This window comes from Dasypus novemcinctus, chromosome 8 (genome assembly GCF_030445035.2).
Source record: "Dasypus novemcinctus isolate mDasNov1 chromosome 8, mDasNov1.1.hap2, whole genome shotgun sequence".
NCBI lineage: Eukaryota > Metazoa > Chordata > Mammalia > Cingulata > Dasypodidae > Dasypus > Dasypus novemcinctus.
In genome coordinates, this window is record NC_080680.1 from 19,165,733 (window position 1) to 19,191,184 (window position 25,452).

At 35.1% G+C, this 25,452-nt stretch overlaps 1 protein-coding gene across 4 annotated transcripts in view; it reads right to left on the bottom strand.

The window, feature by feature from the left end:
• The window catches only part of ERCC6L2 (ERCC excision repair 6 like 2), a 126,719-nt gene that overhangs the window by 24,524 nt on the left and 76,743 nt on the right, over positions 1-25,452 (bottom strand). For 3 of the 4 annotated variants that reach the window (XM_012530015.4, XM_058301551.2, XM_071216640.1), the window contains 4 exons: positions 20,891-21,043; positions 17,474-17,554; positions 14,093-15,266; positions 12,116-12,270 (listed from right to left, as the gene is read on the bottom strand). In XM_012530015.4, the coding sequence (XP_012385469.2) occupies positions 12,116-12,270; positions 14,093-15,266; positions 17,474-17,554; positions 20,891-21,043 (1,563 nt within the window). Of the gene's footprint in view, positions 1-1,164; positions 5,502-12,115; positions 12,271-14,092; positions 15,267-17,473; positions 17,555-20,890; positions 21,044-25,452 lie in introns of those variants that run through there. The other variant, XM_012530017.4, reaches the window with a different exon arrangement.

Genomic DNA, 25,452 nt, shown 5'->3' on the forward strand with positions numbered 1-25,452 from the left:
TGGGTACCAAAGGATCAAGATTTAATAAAATTATTTTTACTGCTTTATCAAGGAAATTCTCAAGAGAAACTTTTTTTTCTCTCCCTACAAGTATGTGCTGATGAAGAATCCAATGACTACTAGTACAATTTAGGGCCACTGCTTGATTATGATAAGGTGCCAGCAGCTTTACCCACCACTGCTTTAGTACTATTAGTACAAATATCAACAAGTAAAATAGATGCTTAGTATTATTATGACAATAATTCCAACCTTGTGGAACCCTGGAGTCTAAGATATACTAGAGGGTCCGTGGACTACTCTTTGGGAACTGCTATGATAAAGTACATGCCTTCTTTGTTCAGCACATATTTGACATCTCCATGCTTCAAAATTTGCATAGGATGATCAAGAGTGAATTTTGAGTTCACCAAATTCAACACAAGAACCTCCATACACGAAAAGGTTCTTTCCTTGTTGAGTGAAAACAGAATGGTCTTTCTGTCTACAACAATGATTATATCTAGCTTCTCCAGCTCTAGCTCTTTGCCTTTACCATGGAATGATTAGATATTCTGCACAGGTTGAGAGTTAACTGTCAGAGTATAAACTCTAACATTTCAGTTTGTTCAGATCAATTATTACACTAAATGCAAGACCCTTCATGATCTGTTCCTAATCCCTCATGCAGCTTTACTACTCTCTACTGTCCAATATATTAATAAATCTGCCTAAACAGACCAGTCTGCTCACTGGCTGCTAAACATATCATCACATTTATTCCTGGCACCAAATCGCCCCAACCTTTCCTTCTGTCCAACATAGTCCTACCCGTGCTTGAAGGCCCAGCTTCATGAAACTTGTCTTGCCTATTTTTTCTTACATCATTATTTCAATTTCTTGTTTGATAACTTTATTATATAAATGGAATCTATCTTTAAGATTTTATATATAATAATACTAAACCAAGCAACCAATAATTCTACAGCTAGGCCAAAGATGTTAATTTCACCCAAGAAAGAAATATAGCAAAATCAAAGGCATCTTTTTGAATAGGTAAGGCTGCTTGTACTGCTAATTAGTGTTTAGTTCTTATCTCTTTAACTGGGTCATATACTCCTGTAATCCAGAGAGTAGTTACATGTAGTTTTTTGTACTAAGTCCTGAGCCATATACCCCACAGGCTCACAATAAATGTTTTTATTGGATGAAGACAAAATTATACACATATAACACAATTAAGAAAAATTCATTTTTTTAGAAGACTTTCATGAATACTTTTTTTAACAAGGTGACAAGTTCTTGCAGTTAAGACATTGATTATTTTACCTGGCAACAGCAACAAGAGCTTTAAACATTGAATGAAACAGTAGGATATGGCTTTCCATTCCATCCTGAAGCAGTTAATGCAAAATAGTCATGAAAATTGCTAGCAATTAATGGAAATTTGATTCTGATAGTAAGTAGGCTTACAAGATGACTGGCACCTCTAAAGTAAAATACTGACTTATCAACAATCTTGCTGTAAAAGCTATGAGAGTGGATTCTGATTATATTAAAGGGAGAGTCTCTTCTTCAGAAAATTTGCAAAATACACACAAGTTTTATATAAGATCAAGAAGCACAGTACAGACATATTTATCCTGTCTAGAGCTAACCCACCACACAAAAATTTACACTTATAATTAGGACTTAGAGTAATTCTCCACATTTTTATTTATAGAATTCTTTGGGGAGAGTTTTAGTTAGTATCCACTGAAAATTCAATGAAAATCAGTAAGCTCTAACTGAATATATATGCACCAATTACTGTTCTAGGTCCTGGGAATTAAAAGAGAGATTAAGACTTAGCTCCTAATATGAAAGAAAATTCAGTCTAACCAGGGAAACTGTTGTAGATATTGCTGGTGGCTTACCCAACAGCTACTGCCTTACTTTGTCATATGAACAAAACTGGATTTCTCTTAGAAATATGCTTGGGAAAGGTGGATGGCTCTCTTAATTCTAGGGGGAGGAACCAAGGATAGGCAAGCTAATCAGATTGTACCACAAAGGCCTTCACACACCGCCCCCCCCCCCCCCCAAGAGATAACTATAAAGAGAATAACACTTGCCCTGTCCTATTTGTCTTTGGATATATTTATGTGAGGAAATGAGTCCTTGAGTTGCAGTAGTCATCCTGCAAAGAGGCGAATGGCCTAAGGGCTAAATGTTAACTTACTAAGGATAGAGGGGCAGAAAGTGAAAGTGCCTAGGTCCTTATGATGACATTGGGCTGTAGCACCAACCCTGGAAATGTCTCCCCCCAGACCCGCTGTTGTGTGAACCGGTTCATGACCTTACTGTGTAGGCCACTTTTAGATGGTTATTCTATTCCTTGCTGCCGAAAGCAGCCTGTAGACACTATAGTATCATATAACACCTTGGGATAAGTGCTATAGCAGATATATACATATATACCACATACACATACAAATAAAAACAAAGAGAGAAAAAATTTTACATTGTTTTGAAAAGGCTTAGGGGAGAACTGTCAAGGATGATTCAAGAACTTTGATACGCAGAAACAGATGAAAGGGAAGTTTAAGCAAAAGAACCCCACTAGCCAAGGCATGGAAAAGTCCAAGTCCACAGTGTGTTTGAAAAATAGTACATAAGCCGAAACCTGCTAGGGAGAACCTGTTCACCTTTACTCCCCAGTGTCTAGCACAGTGGCTGGCACATAATGTCAATAATCCTGAAAAAGTGAGTATTTGAGAATGAGACTGGAAAGCAAGCAAGGGCCAAAGTGAGAAGGGAAACAAAGAAAGACATTTCATAGAAGTTTGGAAGACAAAAATTAAGTGATACAGTGATTTTTAGATTGATTATTGCTAGCTGAGAAAAGCTAACAAAATCAGGCCTGGGTAGGAGTATCTTTAAGTCTAACTAGGGAAACTGTTGCAGACATTGTTGGTGGCTTACCCAACCACCACCTCCCTCTTTGTCATATGTTCTCCATGTTGTCCCTTCTTGAGCAAGTTTACTATACCAGTGATGTGGCCAACAGATGACAAATAATGAATGAAGATGAAGAACACCAGCATTTATAGTTTCAGACATGACTAATATCTTTACATTACCTGCCAGTATGCCCACTTTAACTCATGAAGCTAACAGTTCAGGTGCACTCACTTGTAGCAAAAATGGTTTTGAGAATCGGCCTTACGCAGTACTTGCATGAAGGAATTCTCGATAACAAACATTTTCTGTACCCCCACTCTGCTGCCCATTGCTAAGTGGTGGTGCTCACAGAAATGTACACCATGGTCCACCATCCTTATCCAATTGTAAGATATATGGGAGAGAGAAAATACACATAAGGTTGCAATAATGCAGCATACACCAAGTCTACAATGATGACTGGCACAGAAAATGGGTGCTACAGCAGCTTGGGATAGAGCAATTCCAGAAGACTGAGGCATTATGGAAGAAAGCGAACTTGAACTAGGTCCTACTGGAGTAGAGGATGACATAGCAAATATGGCTGGAAGTGTAGGCTTAGTAAATCTATCGAAGATCACGAATGCCAGGCAGACCTGAAAACCCTTCTCAAAGATTATAAGGAAGGATCATTTCCCAGGGCTGATTAAATATGTTCAAGTAGTAGCTCTGAACAATGTGAAGTCATCTCCAGGAGATTTCTAGGAAGACTATGAAAGTTGCTCCTGGAAATATAATTTAAATCTCTTAAAAGTTCTCAGAAATTAGTAGTGGGGTGCACTGTACCCTGACAACAACTGAACACCTAGATTTATTTTAAAAGTATTGATTATATGCAAAATACTATTTTAGGTCTATAGATTACCAATGTTCAATCAGAGATATATCCTGCTTTTTCAAAACTCAGAGTTTATTAGAAAAGAAACATATCACTTAAATAACTGTAATAATAACTTGAAAGTGACACTTCACAATAAGAACAGACCATATTAAGTACTATGGAGTGAGGCAAAAAGAGTGTTAAGAAAAAAGATATTTTACTTCCAGTTTGGGAAGGAACTGGGGCAGGCTTTGTGAAAGAAAGACCACATTTGAGGTAGACTTGAAAGGTAGAGAGATTTAAAGGCTTGGGTGACTAGAAGAGTAAGGCTGAAGGTAATTCCAGGTAGAGAAAAAGCATAAGATAAAGAAAAAAAGTAAAACATTATGCCTTTGCCAAACTATCTTTGGCTGAGTGGATATTGTCAACAGTCTCACTGTATTTCTTGATTCTAGATATAAAGTTTTAACTATCTGAAGAAAATATTTTAAAAGGGAAATACTTTAAATTTTAAAATTTAAAAGATGCATTCAATCCATCTAAATTTTTTGTGTAACAAGTTAAGGTTAATTATTCACAGACAAGTTTTCTTGGAAAATTAAGATTGATTTTTCACATTGGGAAAGTAAAACTGAAACCTCCAAAACAAAATAGAAATCAAAGGAAGTGAGGGAAAAGCATAAGAGAAGACAGAGGGACAGAAAGACAACAGGGATTTAAGCTAGCTGCTACTGTTGAGTTCTGAGGGCCTGAGGGAAGTTACTTAACCTCTCATTTTTAGAAATCGGTAAAACAATATATTTGGGTTAAGTAGTCTCCAAGTATCCTTCAAATTCTGAAATACTATGATTCTCTGATCTTATAATTTTGCTTTATTCACCTATAAAATTCTGAATTCATATGTGCAGAGGCAGAATTCTCAGACGACAGGGCAATAGGTGTTTCCATTAAGTGACCATGTCTAATTGATACCATGGTTTTCATAGAAGGTTAAAATATAATTTGAAAAGGGTTGTTAAGTGCTTAACATTCTTTAAGTCACTAGATGGAGTCAATCAGAGTTAGATGAGACCTTACTTGGCTAAGCTTTTAAATTGCTACTTAGACTAAAGCCATTATTTGAAGAAATAGTATTTTTTAACTATTTAGAATTTTCCAACTATTCTAAACAGACAAAATGCTCAGAGCAGACATGTATATCTCTATGCAATTGTAAGAATAGGAGAAAACATAGCATAACACTGCTTCCCAAGAAACAAAGATAAGCAAGTCCAGTCAATTGTCGAATTAGTTTGTAATTCCTGTAAATACATTTTTTTTCCCTATACCATACTTCATGACAAATCAGCCACAATTTATGGCAGGTCCCTCATCTATAGATAAAACTAGAGAACTACATTAGATATCACTTAATGTATTATGTAATATTCTATTATTGGTACCATTAACCACAAAAATAATAAGTCATTGAATAAACTCACAGAGGGAGTCTTATCATTACTGAAAAGCAATAATCATAATTAAAATAATATTAACTATTATAGTTTTAGTCAGTTCAATGCCTTTCCTGCAAGAAGGTGAATGTGTTTTGCACACACCAGCTCATTAAGTCACATTAGCAGTTAATCCTGGTTGTCATCTTTTTGAGGAAGGATGGTACAGCTTCTCTTGGCCTGCAGCTAGGAGGGAAATAGGTATTCTTCACTCAGATGACATCTTTCTGAAACAAACAAATAAAAACTATCCACAATCTTACCTCTAAGAAGAAATGAGAATACCTTTTTCATGCAAATACTAGCCACAAAATTTCATACACAGATGCACAACACAATTTTTAAAAATCAAGATATCTCCTAAAATTACTCAAAGAATACCTTTTTAAATTCAAACACCAGAAAATCAGCATCTAGCTATTCAAAGGAAAAAAATGATAACACCATGAAAACTCCCACCCAGCAAGAGTTAATTCTGTTACATGCTGAAACCATAAACCTTAGTGGACTACTTCATAAACCAGTCATTTGTGAACAATTGTTTTAAACCATCATGCCATTCACTATCCTGAAAAATAGGATAATGGAATGCTATATCTCCCCAAAGTCTACTCACTGTAAACAGTCCATCCCTCCTTGCTGACTCCAAAAGCTATATAAACACTCTGCAATCCAATCTATTATAGCTCATAGAAATCCCTTATTTAAGTAATCTGCAAAATGCTAATCTATTACAAATACAAGAAAGAGAAGGTTTTACTAACACAACATTTTGTATTTACAGTATTCTGAACAGTGCTTAAACCTGTACTGGTTATATAAAAGGCATGCCCCCCCCACCCCACTCCCCACCCCCAGGCTGACAGCATGCTTAGTTCTCTCATTTACACCACACTGCAACAACATAAAGAAGGGTTTACTATTAATCCAGGTTTTACTACAAAGCGACCCGTTATTTCTCTGTCAAACACTGGCAAGAGTGCCAAGTGTCTGTCATCCAATTCAGGGGATTAAGTCTTCTTTTATAGTGTGATACTTGTACCAATTTATAAAAATACAGATATAGTTTCTTAGAGTTGGTCACAGTCGATATTTTGGCTTGGATTCAGGCAGCAGAGGTTGACTATGACAGCTGGCAGGAAACTGAGGGGAGAGCACATCCTCCCCCTTTCAGTCACCATGTCTCAGTTGCCATAGTGATTAATCCTTAATTGAATGCTGTCTTTGTACATTTCTTTTCAGAAAACTTTAAGTAAACTTAAGTTGAAAACATGCATTTGATTGAAAAAACGAGGTACCACATCACAAACAGGTATAGTTAAGTTTGTGACATACTTCCATATATTAAAAGAACAAGTTAACTTTAATAAAGGTATTATCAGTTCCTTCAAATGCCTAAAACATTTCTTTTTGATCTGAGCTTAAACCTAAATCACACAGGTTTTCTTTGCCTCTTGCTCTCAGATATCTTGTCCCTTAAAATGAGTTATCTTAGGAAATGGTTCAAAAATATCCCAGAACAATTGAAGACAAAATGAATTATTTTGCACATTATTTTATAAAGCTTGTATTACCAAAGAACAAAGGTATACTTAGACACTTATTTTAGGAGAGAGAGGTTTTAATTCAGGACATCAATAAAATATGTTCTATAAATAGAAATTAATTTTAAAAAGGACAAACTATAAGAAATTGAAGGAAGTGTTAAAAAAGATAATTTATTTTCTTAATTCACATTGAATATGAAAAATAGGTACATAGCTTCTGTCACTTGGGGTATCAACAATTACAGCAAAAAGACTGAGAAATGATGAAAAACCTTAGGATTTTATCTAGGATTGTGGTGTGTACATTAGTTCTCTTTTGCAAGTTTTCCAATTAGTATATTCCTCTATAATTTTATTAAAGGCTCAGACTTAACTATAGTATTCTTGGAAAGTGGGATATTAACATATTGTGGCTGCTGTAAACTGTACTGGTTTTGCACAAATAAAAAGGATTTGTTTTGTTTTCTTAGGAAATGAGACAAGACATCTGCATCAGAGTGCAGACACACACGGACACAGACGCAGTCTTCTCAAGCACAAGCAAAGTTTTCTATTAAAACTTTGTTGACATACATGAAGTACTCAGAAGAATTCTCAGGAATCAAAAAGATTCATATTTTGAGCCCAGATGAAAGATATTGTACTGTAGGTGGGAGGTCTGGGGATTTTTGGAGACTTCAGAGCAAGGCATTTGCAGGTATTTTCTAACACTATGGCTGAGTCTCTTTTTGTCTTCATTCTGCCCCATTTCTCTTCTCTTTCCACAACTATTTTTATTTTTTCAAAGCTGCAAATTCACTATTTCTATCTACCACCACACTACAAGCTGCAAAACCTCTTAGTGAATGATATAAAGATCTCTCAACAAAGATGATGGTGTGTTTCAATGATGTGCGCATTAGAGGTATTGAAGCAATGTTGACTAGATATGATGAAATCAGGGATGGTGAATTTTGTCTTTTCTCAGAAATACTATGAGATGGCTTTGAAATGTCAGCAATATCTCATCAATATGAAATATTATTTTTAAAAGTTCAGAAATCCATATTTTAACCATCTGTATAGACAGCTTTAGTAAAGAGAAAAATGACATTACATCATTATTACTAACATTACTGAGATAGCATTTTGTTTCCTGAAGAATCACAATGAGAATGAGAATATTATGAACAGAGATAATGCAAAATAAGGAGTATAATGGCAGAGTGATGTCTCACTCATTCAAACGTCTGCAAGCAACTATGAGGGTCATCTTGAACTAGGAAAAGTCACATCACTTGATGAATCTAAACAGAAAATAAATCTACCAGCTTCAAAGAGAAAAGCTACCAATAATTTGAGTTCTAGTACAAAATACCCTATAAGATATTAATGCAAATAAAAAAGTAACTGAGTGGCCTTTTATTTTGGTAAGCAAAAACTTAATAGTCACATATACAATTTTTAAAAATATTCTACCAATAGTATACGGGGTTTTTTGTTTTGTTTTTCCTGAAGGGGGTCCAAGGCCCCAGATCTGCTAACGCCACCCATTTTTAAAATTTATAATTAAAGATGGTTGCATACAACTATTGATTGAGCACTTGTCCTTGTTGACTTTCCCTCCCAGGGTTACCTGACTTGAGTCTTGCCCTGTGTAGCAATAAGAATATTTATTATTTATTGAGAACCTACTTTGTGTCAAATAATGTTCAAAGCCTTATACATGCATTAACCCATCTAATCTTTGCAACAACTTTTTGAAGTGAGAGGTATAATTATTTGTATTTTATACATGAGGAAAGTACAGCACAGAGAGATTGAGTAACTCACCCAAGATCACAAAGCAAGTATAAGGCAGAGTTAGAATTAAACTGACTGATTACAGAGTCCTGCCATGGATAGGTATAACCACTGAAACTGTTTTAGTCTCTGGAAGATTGCAGAACTCAACAACTTTAAGATAAGACAAGAATTTTTATTTCTAATTAAATTAAGAGGAAGAAAGCATGACCTATGTCTCAGGTGTTGTGTTTTTATGTCAAAAAATAGAGTACAAACATCTCTTGTTTGAGAAGTAGACATATTCTTGAAACAACCTACAAATCAAATCATAGTCTGAATTAATTTCAGAAACTCAGCATTTACAGGAATTTTATGACGATGAAAACCTAATAACATCATAAATACGTATGCCCTGTCTCTATTTTGAAAATTATGATTTTCATGCAAGTTAAGATCTTTCTGTTTTAGTGGCAAATTGGTAATACAGTTCCTGAACGATTTTTATAAATAACATATTACAACTTTTAAGACACTAAAGGAAACGGACTTTGGCCCAGTGGTTAGGGCGTCCGTCTACCATATGGGAGGTCCGCGGTTCAAACCCCGGGCCTCCTTGACCCGTGTGGAGCTGGCCATGTGCAGCGCTGATGTGCGCAAGGAGTGCCGTGCCACGCAAGGGTGTCCCCCGCGTGGGGGAGCCCCACGCGCAAGGAGTGCGCCCGTGAGGAAAAGCCGCCCAGCGTGAAAAGAAAGAGCAGCCTGCCCAGGAATGGCGCCGCCCACACTTCCCGTGCCGCTGACGACAACAGAAGCGGACAAAGAAACAAGACGCAGCAAATAGACACCAAGAACAGACAACCAGGGGAGGGGGGGGAAATTAAATAAATAAATAAATCTTTAAAAAAAAAAAAAAAAAGACACTAAAGTACACCTGTATTTATTAACCTGATCTATTAATGATACAGGTCAAATCTGAGGGATTAAATCTTATTCTGTTGGAAGGGAATTTTACTGTATCTAATATTGATTTAAAGACGTCAGCCACTGAAGAGAGTGTGTTTATACAGACTTTTTGGCCTAGCAGCTTTGGTGCCATGGGATTGGACCTCCTGCTTAGTGGCTTGAAAATTCCCTGTATATTTTATATCCACCATGATTTAGTCATTAGACAACAAATTTCTTCATATTTCCTGAAAAGGGTCTACTGCAGTGATTCTAAGCTGGTATATGTGGATTGGGGGAAACATGTATTAGAAACTCCAGGGAGGTAAATATTCTAATTTGTTTCCTAGTAAGAGGTACCCTACTCCTCCCCTGAAAATCACTGTGAGACAAGGTTTCTGATGATATTGTGCTGTCAACCTCTAGAATCATGGGTTAGAAAAAGGTTGAAACTACTGATATTGCTAAGGTAAGGATAAAGCAACTCCCCAACCCAAACCCCATATTAGAGGCAAAGTATTATTTCCAGAATTTTCATTTCTGTAACTTTCCTTTAGTTTCCAAAAGGACTGCTTATCATTTCTGTTATCTAGGGCTTGCTTCTCAGGTCCGTTTGGGGAGGAATTATATGCCTGCAAATTTCTTCTCTGAGAAGATAAGCCAATGACCAATATTTAGTTAAATTATTTCATTAACACAGCTTTGCCAAATTATCAGACCTTTTTACATTAAGTTTTGTTTGTTCAAACCAGAAAAGGGCATGGTTTAAAAAAACCAAACAAAACTGGTAAAAAAAAAAAAAATTAGCTATCTGTTTAAGATTCTTATATGCTCTTTATCCTAATAAAGTAAACTTCTGAGAAACCCAGTATATTTCCGCACACCTTTTGTTAACTTCCCATACTTTTTCAGATGACTCTTAGAAAGTAGAGTATAGAAAAGCTACCTAGAATGTTAGGGGAGAGATGGCACATTCCTAGTTCAAAGGAGAATATTTTTTTAAAAAACTAATAAACTTGGGTCATGAAACAAGGCTTTCGTGAGTTTTATTTTGGCATCATACCTTTGGATTATATTGAAAAATGATAAAAAAGCAGTTTTCAAAGTCAATTATTAAATGTACTCTAGTGGGGGTGGGGCATATGGGAATCCCCTATATTTCTGATGTAACATTTATGCAATCTAAAGCTTCTTTAAAAATAAAAAAAGTTAAAAAATAAATAAATGTACTCTACAGATATTGTAAGACAATTGGTTGTTCACTACATCATTAATTGGTCCCCATTTAAAACTGCATGTGACAAACTTCCTTCATATTAAGTGGTAGGAAAAGTTTGCTTCTCTTACAAGTACTGCTATGTTGTGTTTTTTGTTTTTTTCCCCCTTAATGACAACAAACATTTAAGTCAGTGTTTCTCAGCATGGTGTTATGGACATTTTAACAGAACAGTTCTTTGCATGTGGGCTGTCTCCCAAATGACTGCCATTTTAGTATCCCTGACCTCTAGACATTAATGCCAGTTGGGCACCCAGTCATTGTGACCACCAAAACCTCCCACGTGCATTTCTGAATGAACTAGTTGAGAAAGGACTAAACAAATTGCTTCTTCCTGTTTCATCTATCAAGAAATTCAATCAAATTTGTCATTCTTTTAAAACATATGAGGACAAAATTACATGGTTTATATATCTGCATTTCAACTTTGTCCCAGTCTTGAACTTGCAGTTTAATGTATATTTTCTCTTGTCCTGAATTTCATTTTGTATTCTAGTTTTATTGTTAAGACACTCCAAATCTTTTGTGGAACCAGGTAAGGTACAAATGAATGAAGATGATAGTTCAGAGGGTTCCTGGTCCTCTTTTATTTTTAAAAGGTACTACTAACTTGAAACAAAGTATCACTGTTATATACAATATACATTTTTAGCTCCTACCTATAATTTGATAGTAAAATTGCTTCTTGAACACTTATATCTTAGAAATTAATAAAGGATAATAAGTCAAACAGTAATACAATATTTTTTAAAACCTTCGATAAAAGTGACTACATGAAAAATAAAACAATCACATTTATGTAAAGCTTTATTGCCACAAAACAGCAATTTCAAATGAGAAGAGAATGTAGGAAGTACTTATTACTTTTAGTATCTTAAAAATCTTTTTTGCCAAAAATATACTTTCCATATGAAGCTAATTTTTGTGTCTTCACTTTAGATGAATAAATTCTGATAAAATCTAATCATACATTTTCCTTTTTCCATATAAGCAGAAGTGGTTTTGGTTCAGATTTAACCCCATGATTCCCTCAGGTTTCTTTTCATTTCGGGGATACTGGCAAAGTTTTATTGAGGGAAACTATTAAGCAACTTAACATTGTTAAGCATTTATATATAGTTTTGTCTTTTAATCCAAGACATTTTTTTAATTGTCAATAACGACAGTTTCCCCAAGTGTCCTTTGTTTTTTACACTTATTTGTGTATCATTTATAGTTTTAATAGTGACTACTGAGGGAGTTCTTAGAGAAGATTCTATTGAGTAATTTCTAAGAAAAAATTAAAGATGATATTACCTTAAATTCTTCTTACCTTAGAACTACAAACAGCTATGTTAGCAGGAAGTTGGGAAAACTGCTTCAACTCAAATACATCATGTGCTGCCCATCGGCTCATATGATTTTCAGCTTTGCTTGATCCTATCACATTCTGGTTTGAGTGAATGTAAGCCACTTCCTGAACACCATCTAGGAGGTAATTAGATATTTATTAAGTAATGTATCATTATCAAGCAATATGGGTCCACGTACACTTAAAAACAGCCAGCAATACATTAAAAACAAGGTACGTTAATCGTCAAGAAAACCATTTACTTTGTATGTTAACATCACAATATTCTCTTTAAAAAATTGGAAAGAGTTCAAGTATGTTGGTCTAGGTTAACTTGAAAATGACCTTTCACTTTCAACAACATTAAAACTGCTCAAATTAGGCAACAGGCTTTAGATTTAAACCAAAATAGAGGTTTTGGCCAAGAGACAAGTCATGGTGGAGGGTCCTCTCTAGGAATTTGCTTTCAGTGTTGATTTTTAAAATATTGTTTATTAATTTAAGGAGCAGTTACTTTAAACATATGCTTGATTACACTGATGGAATGGGAGCATGGGGTTTATGATCAAGGAGTTTTGTTTGGTTGGCTTTGTTCAGTTTTATTGTTTGTATTTTGTCTTTTTTGTACATGTGCCCAGAGAATGTCAAGATGGGAACTTTTTAGGATATGAAAAAAAATTAACTCATGGCTTTTATCTGAGAAGGGTTTGAAAAAAGGCTATGTTTTTAATTGCTTTGCTTCTAGGCACCTAAAATTTATTTTAAAACTGTGATCTTAAAAGAGAAGGGTAGAACTGAGGTCTGTAAGAGCTCCCCCAAATGGCTCTGGCAATGAACCTCACAATTATGACCTTCAACACTTGTACTGTTCATTCCTGAATCTCTCAACCAGAAACTGCCAATTATGCAAACATAAGTTGCTGTCAAATAACATGATCAGTGGTATTCTCCTTAAATATCAGAAAACCAGAGAGTATGCCTGCCACACAGCTGTAAAACTTTCAAAAGGTTGCTCCAAGTAGAAAATTTACTCAGGGTTTTTAAAATTTTGATGATCCCTTTTATGTATTACTCAAAACAGCATTAATTCCACACTATCAACACCTTTCACACAATGAAAAATTCAGCTGATTATTAAAATAAGTTATGTAATAATTTCACAAACCTAAAATTTAATTGCAGCACACAAACCAAAGAATAGACCAGTACTTGGCCACAATGGTACTAAAACATTCATCATAATGAACTTTAAATGAGATTACTAATATAAAGATTAACGTTTCTATAGAAAATATCCTGGCTCATATGTCAACTTCTTACATTTAATTTTAAATAAGTCAGATACTATAGAAAGCAATGCTAACTCAAAACTACTGGCACAGATTCTGGATGAATGGTAATGGCAGGAGAAGCAGTTTCTCACTCTCTCTGAATCTCCACATAAAAACAAACAGCAACTGGATGGCAAAACCAAAAGTTCATGAACAAGTACAACAAAATTTAATGGCAAGATATACTCCAGAGCCCCAAACTACAAGCAGGTGGAAAGGATCCACAAACACAAGTGGTAGAGAGAATCTATAAATAACCACCAAACAAAGGCATGGGGTCTGCCTGGGAGGAAGGAAACAACAGGATGACATTTGACAGGCCTGAGGAGATCCCAAAGTAGCCAACATGTATTCACTGGAAAGCACAATGGGACAATCTGAGACCAGTAGCAAAGACTGGGAAGGTTTTGTACTGTCCAATGCTGAGTGGGTGAGGAGGGCTTATAGTAAGAAGGCATGAAGGTATTGAAACAGGCTAGCCCTTAAGAACTCCCTAAACTATTGGCCAGGATGTAGCTTCTTGATTTTGGAGCCATTTTACAAGCTAATTCAAGAAATTTCTCACAGAACTATTTGATTTCACAAAATAAGCATTTAAAGAAAAGTTTTCAGATGTATCTATAATTACCTAAAAATTTATCCATTGATTCATACATCTGCTCTTGATTGACAACTCTCTCATTTGAAAATTTCATGGGTTTTCTTGATATCAAAGTGGTATTTTTCTTATGCCGAGGCAATTTTGAAGAAAAATGGATTCTGTTTTTTACAATTTTTGGTTTATGGATCTGTTCAGAGAAACTAATGTGGCTAACAGACAAATCGTCATCTGAGGATGAAAAATTGTCAATAGTCTGAGAGTTACAATCTCCATCTGTTGTACAGAGTTGGTTTGTTTTCTTTGTTGTTTTAGGAAAACTGTAAACTTCCCTTTTGCTTTTCTTTTTTTCCTTAAACCTCAAAGAACTGGTAGCTCTTTGTTTTCTTACTCTTGACTTGGAATATATTTCAATGTCATCAGACTCATCACTAATATCACTAGTGCTTTTTTTTTTCATGACACAGTTCAGGGTTATATCCTCAGCATTTAATTTTTTTGAAATTGGTCCTTTTCCTCTGACATTGGTCTTCCCATCATCAAGATTATTTCTTATTTTTACAGGGTTTTCTATTTCAGAATCTTCAGATTCATCCCAGGGTGGCTTAAACCTTATGCTGTCCTTAGGGAATCTATGAGTTACATATTGTGTGGGAAAGATGACATCACTATCTTCTGATTCTGTAACATCCTGTAAAGAGGAATGGTGCTCAGCTGTACTTTTAATATTTTTCTCAGCAACAGCCTCAGAAGAAATATTCTCTTTTAAAGTGTTCTCACTTTTATTTAAAATACATTTTTCATTTGGATTTAGGTTGTTAGTTATTTTCTGATGCTTTGAAGTACCAAGAGAGTCCTGACTTTTCTGACAACCAAGAATCCTATCATCTTTGATATCAGTTGAATGACAGGTGGGCTGTTCATCAGAACTTTCATCCTCAGAGGCAACATTTCCATCACTATCCCCAGCTGCTTTATATTTTGTCTCAAACAATTTAGAGAAACCACACTGAAGTAAGGTAAGCTGTCCTGGAGAACCTGCAGCTTTACTTAAATTGGATGCTTTGTTTTTAACAGCCTTTATTCTTGGGTTTCCCACTGATTCATCATCACTAAAATCACTGCAGAGATCACATATTTCCCTTGCCAATGGTTCTGTAGATTGTTCTGGACCTCTGGGTTCTTCACAGTCAGGCTCTCTAGGCTATATAACAAACAATGGCAGAAACATTAGAAAATGTCAAGACAATGATAATAAATGTATCACAGTGGAAGGGAATTAACTTCAGGCAGATAATTTATGTACAAGTGTGTAACTTGGTATTTTCTAATAGTACGAATAAATGTAAAAGATCTAATATTACAGTCTGGTATAGTCTTTTCTCTTCTCAAATAAAATAACTTGCCAAAATAAATATAAGTTAAAACTAGAGCACTGTTTTACAGGAAAACACAGAGGAGAGTGGTCAGCTTCTGGATGAGGGGACCAAGGATCTTAGCCTTAAAAGGGAGAATCACATAACTCACTGCTTAAGAATTATTGGGACTTACTGTAGTCCAGCATATACTTCCAATATGCTTTAAGAATGAAAGGTATTTGCAGGATTTAGCAAAGTAAAGATTTTTAGCTGGAAAATGATACTAAATGGATAAAAATAAGAAGACCCAATAGGATCTTAATCATGAAAGGAAAATATTGAAGACATTTTGAAGTGAAATTTGCTACAAATTTAAATCCAATATTTTATTTATTTTTTTTCACATCAACCAAAGCTAAAATTATAGCCTGAAACTGAGGCTAACAACATGCTCTGTTAGTAAAGATCTGGGGAAAGTATTATCTGGTAATATTTCTGTCAATATTCGATAGTCACATATTTCTGTAAATTTAGAGAAATGTTCACCCCAAATTCAAAATCATTGAGTTGGAATAGATTTATGGTTAAATCCCTAAAAACAAAGAAACAAGAGTAGCGACAATAACAACAAAATCTTCCAAATATATTCTTTACCTTTAAAAAGGCCTTATGGGGAAACGGACTTTGGCCCAGTGGTTAGGGCGTCCGTCTACCACATGGGAGGTCCGTGGTTCAAGCCCCGGGCCTCCTTGACCCGTGTGGAGCTGGCCCATGCGCAGTGCTGATGTGCGCAAGGAGTGCTGTGCCACACAGGGGTGTCCCCCGCGTAGGAGAGCCCCAAGCGCAAGGAGTGCGCCCATAAGGAGAGCCGCCCAGCGCGAAGGAGGGAGCAGCCTGCCCAGGAATGGCACCGCCCACACTTCCCGTGACGCTGACGACAACAGAAGCGGGCAAAGAAACAAGACGCAGCAAAAAGACACAGAAACAGACAACTGGGGGAGGGGAGGGGAATTAAATAAATAAAAATAAATCTTAAAAAAAAAAAAAAAAAAGGCCTTATGATAACAATGTAGGGTTAGTGATATGTGAGATGACAAACAACTACAAATATCATGAGATGAAGGAATCAAACTAAATTAACTATCTGCTTGAGTCAAAGAATGATTTTTTTTAAGTTTTTTTTTTTTGGACACAATTTCAAACTTAAAGGACAGTTGCAAAATATAATAAAAATCCCAGATAGAGAACTCCAACAGATCCTTACCCAGATATCCAGACCCTATCAACTTTTAACATTTTATCACATTTGCCATATCTCTTTCTCTATTTTCTAAACATTTGAGTAGTAGATTGTATACATTATGTTCCTTGATCACTTAATACTTCCATGTACATTTCCTAAGATCAAGGATGTTCATTTACCTTAAGTACATTTCTCAAATTCAAGAAATTTAACACTGATATAAAGCTTACAGTCTATATTCCAATTTTTTATTATGCCTCAATAATATTCTTTTGGGCATTTCCTCCTCCATTATTTGATCTAGTCTAGGATCATGTATTGCATTTAATTATTGTCTCTTTAGTCTTGTTCTCTCTTTTTAATTGTTGAAACATATACAACAGGAACTTTCCATCTCAACCACTCCCAAACATAGAATTCCAGAAAATGATTTTGAGGTTTGGATTTAATAATTTTAAACACACACTGATAGCTATTTTCCCTTTTAATTTGCGGTTTAGTAAAAAATTATTTATTTGGTTGTGATGGTCACCTACAGTGCATTTAATTTTGAGTTTACAGTTTGATGTAGTTAAAATTCCATTTTAAATGCAACTGCTTGATGATTGCTTCTGAATTTTTTTATGATATGAATGTTAACTTAGCCTCAATTATTAATTTTACTAACAGTCCTCTGGCTTTATTTCCTTGATTTATATTTTGAAGATTTTTCTTTACACATTGGAAAACAAAGGAAAAAAGAAAAGAAAACGTAAAGTTGTCAAAGTACATATTTTCTAGGAGTTCTAGGGTGCAGATTTAAATACTTACTGTTTCTAGTTTGTGTGCTAGAGGTCCCTCTTTCAACCATGTTGTGGCTGTCATGATCCCTGCTTCTACTTGGCCTTCTCTCTGTAATGCCAGCAATAAAGAATGCCAGAACTATGCAAAATATGCAGCAGATACAACCAGAAAAAGCAATAGCAATGAAAGCAAACAGTGCTGCTTGCTTGAGCTCTCTTAATGTTATTTTTCAATTTGCTAATTAAGGAACTTATATACACAGTTTATATAACAAGCCAAAACATTCTTAATTCTTGTTTTAAAGTTTCCTTTTTCAGATGTAGAAAACTAATACTACTGATCAATCAACTCCATTAAAAGCATAACTAGGGGACATGGAGTGAAAAAAATTATGTATTTACCCAGTAACAATATCCACAATAACCACGCCTATGTAATAATTACAGTAAGGACATATCAGCAACATTTTAAACATACCAGATAATGTTGAGTATTGGGAGCTTGATCTTCTAACCTATATTGTTCATGTATTTATGCATTCAAAAATGTTCATTAAACGCTTGGGTATGGTATCAAAAGGAAAAGTCACATCCTAATATGAAACTTAAAAAAAAAAAAAACATTAATTATATAACCAGCTTGCAATATCTTTTGGGAAAGCATTTGTGCTTTTAAACCTTTTGGTACATCATTAAACAGAGGTAACTAATGGCCTAGATTTCATATTAAATTCTCCTTCAAAATGAAATCTTTTTTTTTTTTAAAGCTTCATTTGTTGATAGAACAAGGGGAAACAATACTACCATCCCCAGAATTACAAATGCCCAATTATGAATACAAAGACATACCAACGACATTCCAGCCACTTGCAAACCAAGGCAAGGAGTGAGGATCTCCCTCACAGAACTCTACAGAATGACAACAGTTCCTGAAGTGGCATGAGTCCTTTCCCCCCATATGCCTGGTGGCCATTACTACAAGGGTATGGGGAGCCTGGTTTCCAGCACTGTCATTTATCTCTTCAACTGGAGCTAAATGGCTGGAACAGGTATAACTGACAGCACCAGAAATCTTCAAGCTGTTGAAGCTCCTTTGTGATAGGTAACTGGTAACTCCAGCCTTCAGCTGCTCTGGCCAAATACCTTGGAGTCATCCTTAACTCCTCGCTTTTTCTCACACCTTACATCTGATCCATCAGCAAACCTTGCCAACTCTACTTGGATAATGTATACAGAATCCAGCCCTTTTCACCACTATCTCCCTGGTCCATCTCTTGGCTGCATTATTGCAATATCCTCCTAACTGGCTTCTTATGTCTGCCCTTGCACTTCTACAGTCTAATTCACATTAGTTAATCTAGATAATGCAAATCAGACTATGCCATTCTACTCAAAACTCGAATTGCTTTTTTGTCTCAATGTCGAAGTCAAAGTTACTGCTTGAGCTGGCTCTCTGCTATCTCTTCCACTCCATCTCTGGATGACTCCACTGCAGCCCCTTGGGCCTCCTGCCAATTCTGAAAACATGCTGGGCATGATCCTCCCTCAGGGCCTTTACATTTTGCTCCTTCTGTCCAAAACACACCTTCCTCTTTTCTTTAAAGAATCAAATGCCACCTTCACAGCGAGGGCTTCCTTGGTCTCTCCACCTAAAATTGCAAAACTCTTTCCTAGGCATTCCCTATCTCTGTTCCCTGCTCTATATTTATCCTTAGCACATGCCACTATACTATATATATGCTTCACTCATTTATTCTGTTTAGTACTTATATCCACAAAATAGAATGGAAACTTCTTATAGGCAGGGATTTTTGCCTGTTTTATTAATTTCTGTGTTTCTATGAACAGTCCTGACAAACAGCAAATGCTCAATACATATTTGTGAAATTAGAGACTGTCTTATCTCTAAAGGGAAACCATGATCTAGATAACAGAAAATCAATGTCTGGTTGATGACAAATGTGCAGTTTTAACTCAAAGTTTAATTATTAAGTGACTATAACGTGCCTAGTAAGAAGGTAAGCGTTTTTTACTGCAAACAAAAGGTAGACATGGCTGGTAGAAAAACAAGATATACTTAGGACAACTAATGGATGAGAGAGCTTTCCATTTAATAATCCTGATATGTCTTACATATCATTAGTTTAACAAAGGATTAGGTGATTCTTCTGATAAAACTGAGAACTGAACTGTTTTATATATGGCAGAAAGAATAAGTAATAAAATGTTTGGTAGACAATGACTTCACATTAGAAACATTAATAAAGGCTGGCATGTCAGATAATATGGTGGTAGAATCTCAGCTGGGCCTGAAGGACAAATAAGGCTATTGATAAGAAAAGAGGACTGGGAAAGAACCTATCCATGAAAGAAACAAGAAAAAGGAGGACTTTTAAATGGGCCACTCAATTTAGAATCAAATATAGTTACTGTGAAACAAAAACTCAGCAGTACACATCAGGTATTACATAATAGTTTGACTATTTGCAGAATATATAAATACTTATTATACCTTTCTTTTCCCAGCCATCAGTGATTACTCTGAAGAATTCCTGAACTTGCTTGGCATATGCTTACTGTGTTATATGTTTATTATATAAACATCCTCTTTCAACTCCCACTGAGATGATCTAAGCTCTTCAAGGACAGGGAACAATTATTTCTAGAACTGACTTTATGGATCTTGCTGAATAAATGAAGTATGTTAAAGTTTTAATACAAAGTCCTAGAGGTCAAGGGGAATATCTTTAAGTTCTTGTGCATCTTAGTTTCCTCATCTAGATGATGAGGAGGTTAGGCAAGAAGACATTTCAGGATTTGATGATACTCATAAATCAATATCAACTAGAAAACAGATTAATATCCTTAGTATGCTAATATATTAAGGAATTTAAAGATTTTTTAAAAGAATATAAATATGCTGTTAGAAGAATAAGAAACATCTGTATGCTGAGGATGAATACAACTGGGGGAGTTTGAAATACTGGTGTGGAATTTTTATTGGGAACAAAAACCAAAAATCTCCATGAGACATGACAGTACATCTCAGAGAGTACTTGGTAATTTTTAATCAAAACACATTTTATATTTTTGTTTATTTAGGAAAGTATCTTTTTTTAGTTCTCAACTTCAACAGCTGTTTTCAAAATAATAAACTTCTCTTTGTCAGTCTGAATTTGGTCATGGAGCTATACTATCTAGTGTGCATTTGTGTTTGTGTGTGTGCATCATTTATAATTATGCATGGGAAAACCTTAGTTTAGAGGTACAATAATTCATTTCCTCTTTTTCTAAAAGTAGAATGTCTAAACATAAGGCATTTTAAAATTAAAGAAAACCAAAAATTTATCTGAAAAGGCACGAGCATTTCATTTATATTTCAAAGTTCCGGAGGAAGAAAACCATGGTAAAATATTATCAAAATGGTTAAAGTACAATTTCACACCTCCAGGATGTCCCTCGTAAGACAAGACCCTTGGGATCTTAATTTGAAGAGGTTATGGATCCCAAAAAGCTCTCCCCGATGCTCTTTTGATCCTTGAACTGCTTCAAAATATCGCTTGGCATTTTCACTTCCAACTACCACACAGTGCAGTTGCTAAAACAGAAAAAACACAAGATATTTTTGAAGTGTTTGCTCCAACAATATGTCAGAATTTCCTGGCATTCCCTCTATATACACAGCTTTAGCTGTAGCAGGCAGAATCTCCTTAGGGAGGAAATTTTGTTTTAATTTCCCTGGCAGATGTTGCCATTATGGTGAAATAATAATAATCTGGCCAGTAGTACTGAAGCAGAGATTTTATATTTCTCATTTTATCTGTTTTCTAAAGCTGAGTCAAGATGATGACTCTATGGAATATTCACCTGATGAAAAATGTTTAATAATAAAAGCATACATTTGAATATACTTTTCTCCTTTATAGACTATAATAGGAACAACCAAAATTGGCAGAAATAATCGTTATATCACTAAAGTTAAATTGTAATCTAAAGTAAATAGATGATAATCATGTTGGAGGAAAAATTATTAGCCATGATTACATTGTCATGTAATTTTTACTAACAGCAAAAATGCAGGATTGCCTATTGGCTTCTTTCACTCAATATCCATGTTGATGTGTTTACTAGTAGGATGTTCCTTTTTATTGCTGTGCAGTATTCAACTGTTTAATATGTAACACTGGTCTAAGTCCTGATGGACATTTGGGTTATTTTTAGTAAGTGTATGTTTACCTTTATAAGAAACTGCCAAACTATTTTCCAAAGTGGCTTTACCATTTTATATTCCCACTAGCAGTGTAGTAGAGTTTGAAGAGCTCCAAATCCTTGACAACATTTGGTATTATCAGTCTTTTAATTTTAGCCATTCCAGTGGTTATATAGCGGTATATGACTTTGGTTTTTAATGTACATTTCCTTGATGGCTAATGACATTGAGAATCACTTTACTTGTTTATTGGCCTTTATACATCGCCTCATGTGAACTGTCAGTTAAGATTTTGCCCATTTTAAAAAAATTGGTTTGTTCATCTTTTATTATTTATTATCCTGGATACAAGTCTTCTGTCACACAGTTATTGAAAATATTTTCTCCTAGTCTGTGGCTTGCATTTTCATTTTCTTATCAATGTCTTTGGGTGTGAAAATATTTTAATTTTCATTAACTCAATTTTTTTGTCTTTTATGGTTTGTGTCTTCTATAAAAAATCTGCTTGCTCCAAGATTGCAAAGTTATTTTAAGTTTTCATCCAGAAGCTTTATAATTTTAGCATATATATTTACATTTATAATCTGTTCTAAATTATTATTTTTGCAAGATGTGAGGTAGGGTCACAGTTTTTTCCATAAATATGATTGTTAGTACCACTTATTGAAAGACTTTCATTTCTCTATTATCTTGATTCCTTTTTCAAAAGATCAATTGATTGTGTATATGTTATCTATTTCTGGGTTCTCTATTCTGTTCCAATAATTTATTCATCTATCCTTAAGTCAATACTATATTGTAGCTTTATAGAAAGTCTTGAAATCATATAGTGTAAGTCCTCCAACTTTGTGCCCATTTTTTCAAGATTATTTTGGCTATTGATTGCCCTTCCATTGCTATGTACATTTTAGTATCGGCTTATTAAATTCTATAAAAAAACCTGCTTGAATTTTGATTAAGATTGTGTTGAATCTATGAATCATTTTGGAGAGAATTTATCTCTTAACAATATTGAGTCTTCCTATCTATGAATATATGAATATGGTACTTATCTCCATTTACTTAGGACTTCTTTTATTTCTCTTGAATGCTTTGCAGTGTTCAATGTAGAGTCTTATACACAATTTGCCTAAATAGTCCAAATATTTTTTGATACTATGTCATTGTTTTTTAAAAATTTCATTTTTCAATTTCTTGTCATTAGCATATAGAAAGAGAATTGAATTTTGCATATTGACTTTATATCCTGTGACCCTGCTTAAATTACTTAGTAGCTCTAGTAGGTTTTTTGTATATTTCATAGGATTATCTACATACACAGGCATGAGGCCTGGGAATAAATTGTTTTTTTCTTTTTATATATATATATATTTTTCCTCTTTTGTTCTTTTCTTTGCTTTATTGCAACTGCTAAGACTTCTAGTTCAATGCTGAATAGAAGTGATGCAAGACAGACTCCAGCACCTACAATCTGATTTATTGGACTTACCACACTCAGCTAAGATGGAGTTGAAGAAGGACAATCACCACACCATGGAGCCTAGAGTGATTACAACTGAAAATGGGAGGATTGCATCCAGCATCCATGTGGAATTTGAGCCTCCTCTTGACATAGAGGTGCAATGGACACAACCAATCCAATGTCCACATAGAAGAGGTGGTATTGGATTGAGAAAAGTGGACATGGTGGACGATGGGTATGGGGAAAGGCAGGAAGAGATGAGAGGTGGAGGCGTCTTTGGGACATGGAGCTGCCCTGGATGGTGCTTCAGAGGCAATCACCGGACATTGTAAATCCTCACAGGGCCCACTGGATGGAATGGAGGAGAGTATGGGCCATGATGTGGACCATTGACTATGAGGTGCAGAGGTGCCCAAAGATGTACTTACCAAATCCAATGGATGTGTCATGATGATGGGAACGAGTGTTGTTGGGGGGGGGAGAGGGGGGGTGGGGGAGCGGGGTTGAATGGGACCTCACATATATATTTTTGATGTAATATTATTACAAAGTCAATAAAAAAAAAAAAGAATGGCAAAAAAAAAAAAAAAAGAAGTGATGCAAGAGGAAATCCTAACCATAGGGGAAAAGTGGTATTTTTTTCTTTAAAGTATGAAACTAGGTCTAGGTTTTCCACAGGTATCCTTTTTCAGACTGAGGAAGTTCTTGTCTATTCCTAGCTTGCTTTGAGTTGTTATTATGAATGCACAATGAATTCTATCAAAAAATCTCTTCTGCATATATTGAGATGATATGGTTTTCCCTTGGTTTGAGAATATGATGAAATTCATGGGTTGATTTTTAAATATCAAACTAATCTTGCAAAACTGAAGTAATTCCATTCTTTCATGGTGTGTTATTACTTTTATATACTATTGAATTCAATTTGCTAATGTTTTGCTAAATTTATATTTATGTTCACAAGAGATTTGGTCTGTAATTTGCTGTTCTTGTAATATCTTTGTCAAGTTTTGCTATCAGGATTCTTCTTTACAAAATAAATTTAGAAGTGTTCCCACATCTTCTATCTTATATCAAAAAGAATATTATATGTTGACAGAATTTACCACTGAAATCATCTGGGCTAGGATCTTTCTATGTGGGAAAGTTTTGGATTACAAATTTGGTTTCTTTAACAATGTAGGGTTCCTTTTCCTTCCTTTGAAGTCACTGCTCATAGGTATCCAGTGTCAATAAGAAGTTACAATATCTATCTAATTCTAGTGCCATTGTGGGTAATGTGCTTTTTTTTTCTTCCAGAAAAGTTTATTTCTGGAAATTTCAAGGATTTTTCACTTTATCTTCGGTGTTTTACAACTAAAGAAAGATGGTGCAAGTGTGAATCTAACTTTCATTCATCCTAGTAAGCACTTGGTGGGCCCATATAATCAATGGCCTCTTGTTTTCTACTTTTTAAATGTTTCTTCTTTTATTTGGGGCTACTTCCATTCTCTTTCTTTGGTTCCAACTATAAGGCTGATTTGGGCATATCTACATGTAACAGCCTCTATTTCTCCTATTTTTTTTTTTTAATATGTATTCAATTTCTGTCTTTTTGCTTTGTAATCTAGGAAAATTGCTTGACCCTTTCTTTCTTTTAGGTGAATATTTCCTCTTTGCTACTCAGCCTATCTCTGGAGTTTTCCATTTTAGGGATTCTTAATGAATTCTTTTGCAGGTAAGGTCACATTTACAGGTTCCAGGGATTAGGACCCAATATCTTTGGGGGCATCGTTCAGGTCACTTACAGTGCCTGTTTCACAGTGGTATTTTCCATAAACTCAGGGATTATTTTTGATTGAGTCTTTAGCTTTGTTTTTGTGATTCATTCTTCACCTGCCTTTAAGTACTTTACATGCTTATCACAGCCTACTCTAGTGACTATTGGGAGGATTGCAAGTATTCAGTCTTCTGGACAAGGAAGAGATCAGCAAAAATGTAAAGCTCTGTCTCACTTCTTTACTCCCAGGATTTCCACTTATTGTTTGCATTTGAGAACTGACACCTCTGCTGACTGCAATTTGGTCACCTGGGGTAAGAGACTGCAAAGGTTAAACCACCTTGTTTTATCATGAATGATATCCCAAGGAGGGAGTACCGGTTACCCGAAGGCTCCCTTCTCATTTTAGTATCACTAACTCTAAACTTGGAATATTCACAAGTTGCACCAGTAGTCTTCTGATTGAATTTTGCATGGTTTCTTATTTTAATCTGATCCCAAATGCCTTCTGTCTTTCAGGATTCCTAATAATTTCTGGGCCAAAAGGAAAACTCTTTTTGCTTTCTAACATTTTTA